The sequence below is a fragment of the Mustelus asterias genome, unplaced genomic scaffold (assembly GCF_964213995.1).
Source record: "Mustelus asterias unplaced genomic scaffold, sMusAst1.hap1.1 HAP1_SCAFFOLD_4976, whole genome shotgun sequence".
NCBI lineage: Eukaryota > Metazoa > Chordata > Chondrichthyes > Carcharhiniformes > Triakidae > Mustelus > Mustelus asterias.
The window spans coordinates 7,782-10,068 of record NW_027594919.1 but is presented as its reverse complement, the minus strand read 5'-3'; the positions used below and the strand labels follow the sequence as shown (position 1 = coordinate 10,068).

The window sequence follows — 2,287 nt, the reverse complement described above, 5'->3', positions numbered from 1 at the left end:
CCATCCCCCTCCCCCTCCCTCCATCCCCTCCCCTCCTCCATCCCCTCCCCCCCTCCATCCCCTCCCCCCCTCCCATCCCCTCCCCCCCCTCCCATCCCCTCCCCCCCTCCATCCCCTCCCCCCTCCATCCCCTCCCCTCCCCTCCTCCATCCCCTCCATTCTTCCATCTCTTTTCCCCCACCCCCACTCTGTTTCCCCTCCTCAGTCGTGTTGCCTCTCACCTGCCTCCCCTCTTTTTCCTTTCCACCAGTTGGGGAGCCTGCGCCCCCCCCCAGCCCCCTCGCGGTTGGAATGAGTGACCCGGACGATGAGGGGCCGGAGGCCGCCCCGGCGCAGCGGGACCTGGCGGCGGAGGCGATGGCGGCCGACATGGACCCCTGGGTCGTCTTCGACGGCCGCAAGACCCCCCGGGCCGAGTTCGACGACTGGCTGGACAGCAACCGGCCCTCCCGCGTCTTCCGGCACGGCGAGCCGGGCCACAACGCCGGGCCGGTGGGCTGGATCGCCGTCTACGGGCCGGGCAGCTCGCCGGCGGTGGAGCGCGGCGACCCTGAGGGGCTGCAGGAGGACTGGGAGCGGCTGCTGGGCAGCGGGCGCCCTGTCACCTTCGAGAAGGTCAAGGAGCTGGCGCTGAACCGGCGGGTGCTGAGTGGCAAGTGGCTGATGCACCTGGACACCGGCTTCAAGGTGGACCACGCTTGGGGCAGCATCGCCCGGGCGGTGCTGGACGGCCGAGTGCCCGCCGCCAAGGTCAGCCCCTACTGCCCCAGCTCGGACGCCAAGCACGTCATCTGCGTGCCTGGCGACAACTTCACCGACGAGGCCCAGGTGGTGAACCTGGACTCCGCCATCCGGTCTGCGGGCATCAAGTGCCCGCTCTCCTACAAGCCCGACGCCTACACCTACCTGGGCCTGTACCGAGGCAACCGCTGGAAGCTGTGCCCCACCATTTACGAGAGCCGCTACGACCTGGAGTGCATCCCCCGACGCTCGCGTATCACCAGCAAGGTGACCATGACCGAATTGACCTAATGCGTCCGGCGCGAACTGTCCGTGTACGGCCTGGGTGTGTGTGGGTGTGTGTGTGTGTGTGTGTGGTGCGCGCGCGCACACGTTTATTTTTTAAATGTACAGTTTCAAAAGAGAGAATTGAGCAAAAGACACGGTGTCAGCATGGTCAATAATTCTCCAGAAGGGTCGCGGTTATTTCATTTTTCCTTTGTTCCGGACTCCCTCGCTGTTCGTAGCATCTTACAGCGCAGAAGGAGGCCATTCAGCCCATCACGTCTGCAACGACCACGATCCCACCCAGGCCCTATTCCCGTAACCCCACAGATTTACCCTGCTAATCCCCATGACACTAAGGGGCAATTTAGCATGGCCAATCCACCCTAACCTGCACATCTTTGGACACTAAGGGGCAATTTAGTATGGCCAATCCACCCTAACCTGCACATCTTTGGACACTAAGGGGCCATTTAGCATGGCCAATCCCCCTAACCTGCACATCTTTGGACACTAAGGGGCAATTTAGCACGGCCAATCCACCTAACCTACACATCTTTGGACACTAAGGGGCAATTTAGCACGGCCAATCCACCCTAACCTGCACATCTTTGGACACTAAGGGACAATTTAGCATGGCCAATCCACCTAACCTACACATCTTGGGACACTAAGGGACAATTTAGCATGGCCAATCCACCTAACCTACACATCTTGGGACACTAAGGGACAATTTAGCACGGCCAATCCATCTAGCCTGCACATCTTTGGCGTGTGGGAGGAAACCGGAGCACCCGGAGGAAACCCACGCAGACACGGGGAGAACGTGCAGACTCCGCACAGACAGTGACCCAAGCTGGGAATGGAACCCGGGTCCCTGGCACCGTGAGGCTGCAGTGCTAACCCGCTGTGCCACCCCTTTGTTTACAAGGAGCCAGGATCATATCACACAGGGCACAGAAAGAGGCCATTCTCCGCACTCCCACCAAGTCGGCCCACTCCAGGCTCCGACCATCGTTCCTCATCTTAAATCCACCCTCTATTCCCTTCTCGCCATTGCCTTCGGGCCACTATTAATCCCTCAACTGTGATCACTTTAAAAAGAAATGTCCTGGTTACTGCTGTTGTGGGCGGTGTGGGAATCTGTCTCTAATGGCTGCCACCTCTCCTACACCACAACACTAATTACACTGAGGTTGTAAAATGTTCTGGGACATTACTTGCAGGATTGCAGAGGGAAAGCAGGCCATTCAGCCCATCTATTCATTGCTAGTTGGGGTTT

General features: G+C 59.6%; 1 protein-coding gene across 1 annotated transcript; it reads left to right on the top strand.

The window, feature by feature from the left end:
* Positions 1–255: 255 nt before the first annotated feature.
* Positions 256–1,251, top strand: cunh11orf68 (chromosome unknown C11orf68 homolog). Its single transcript, XM_078208978.1, has one exon. The coding sequence runs from the start codon at positions 292–294 to the stop codon at positions 1,030–1,032; it is 741 nt and encodes a 246-aa protein (XP_078065104.1). The 5' UTR covers positions 256–291; the 3' UTR covers positions 1,033–1,251.
* Positions 1,252–2,287: the final 1,036 nt, after the last annotated feature.

Coding starts and splice junctions, on each gene's coding strand:
- cunh11orf68 (XM_078208978.1), top strand. CDS start 292: ATGAGTGACCCGGACGATGAGGGGCCGGAGGCCGCCCCGGCGCAGCGG.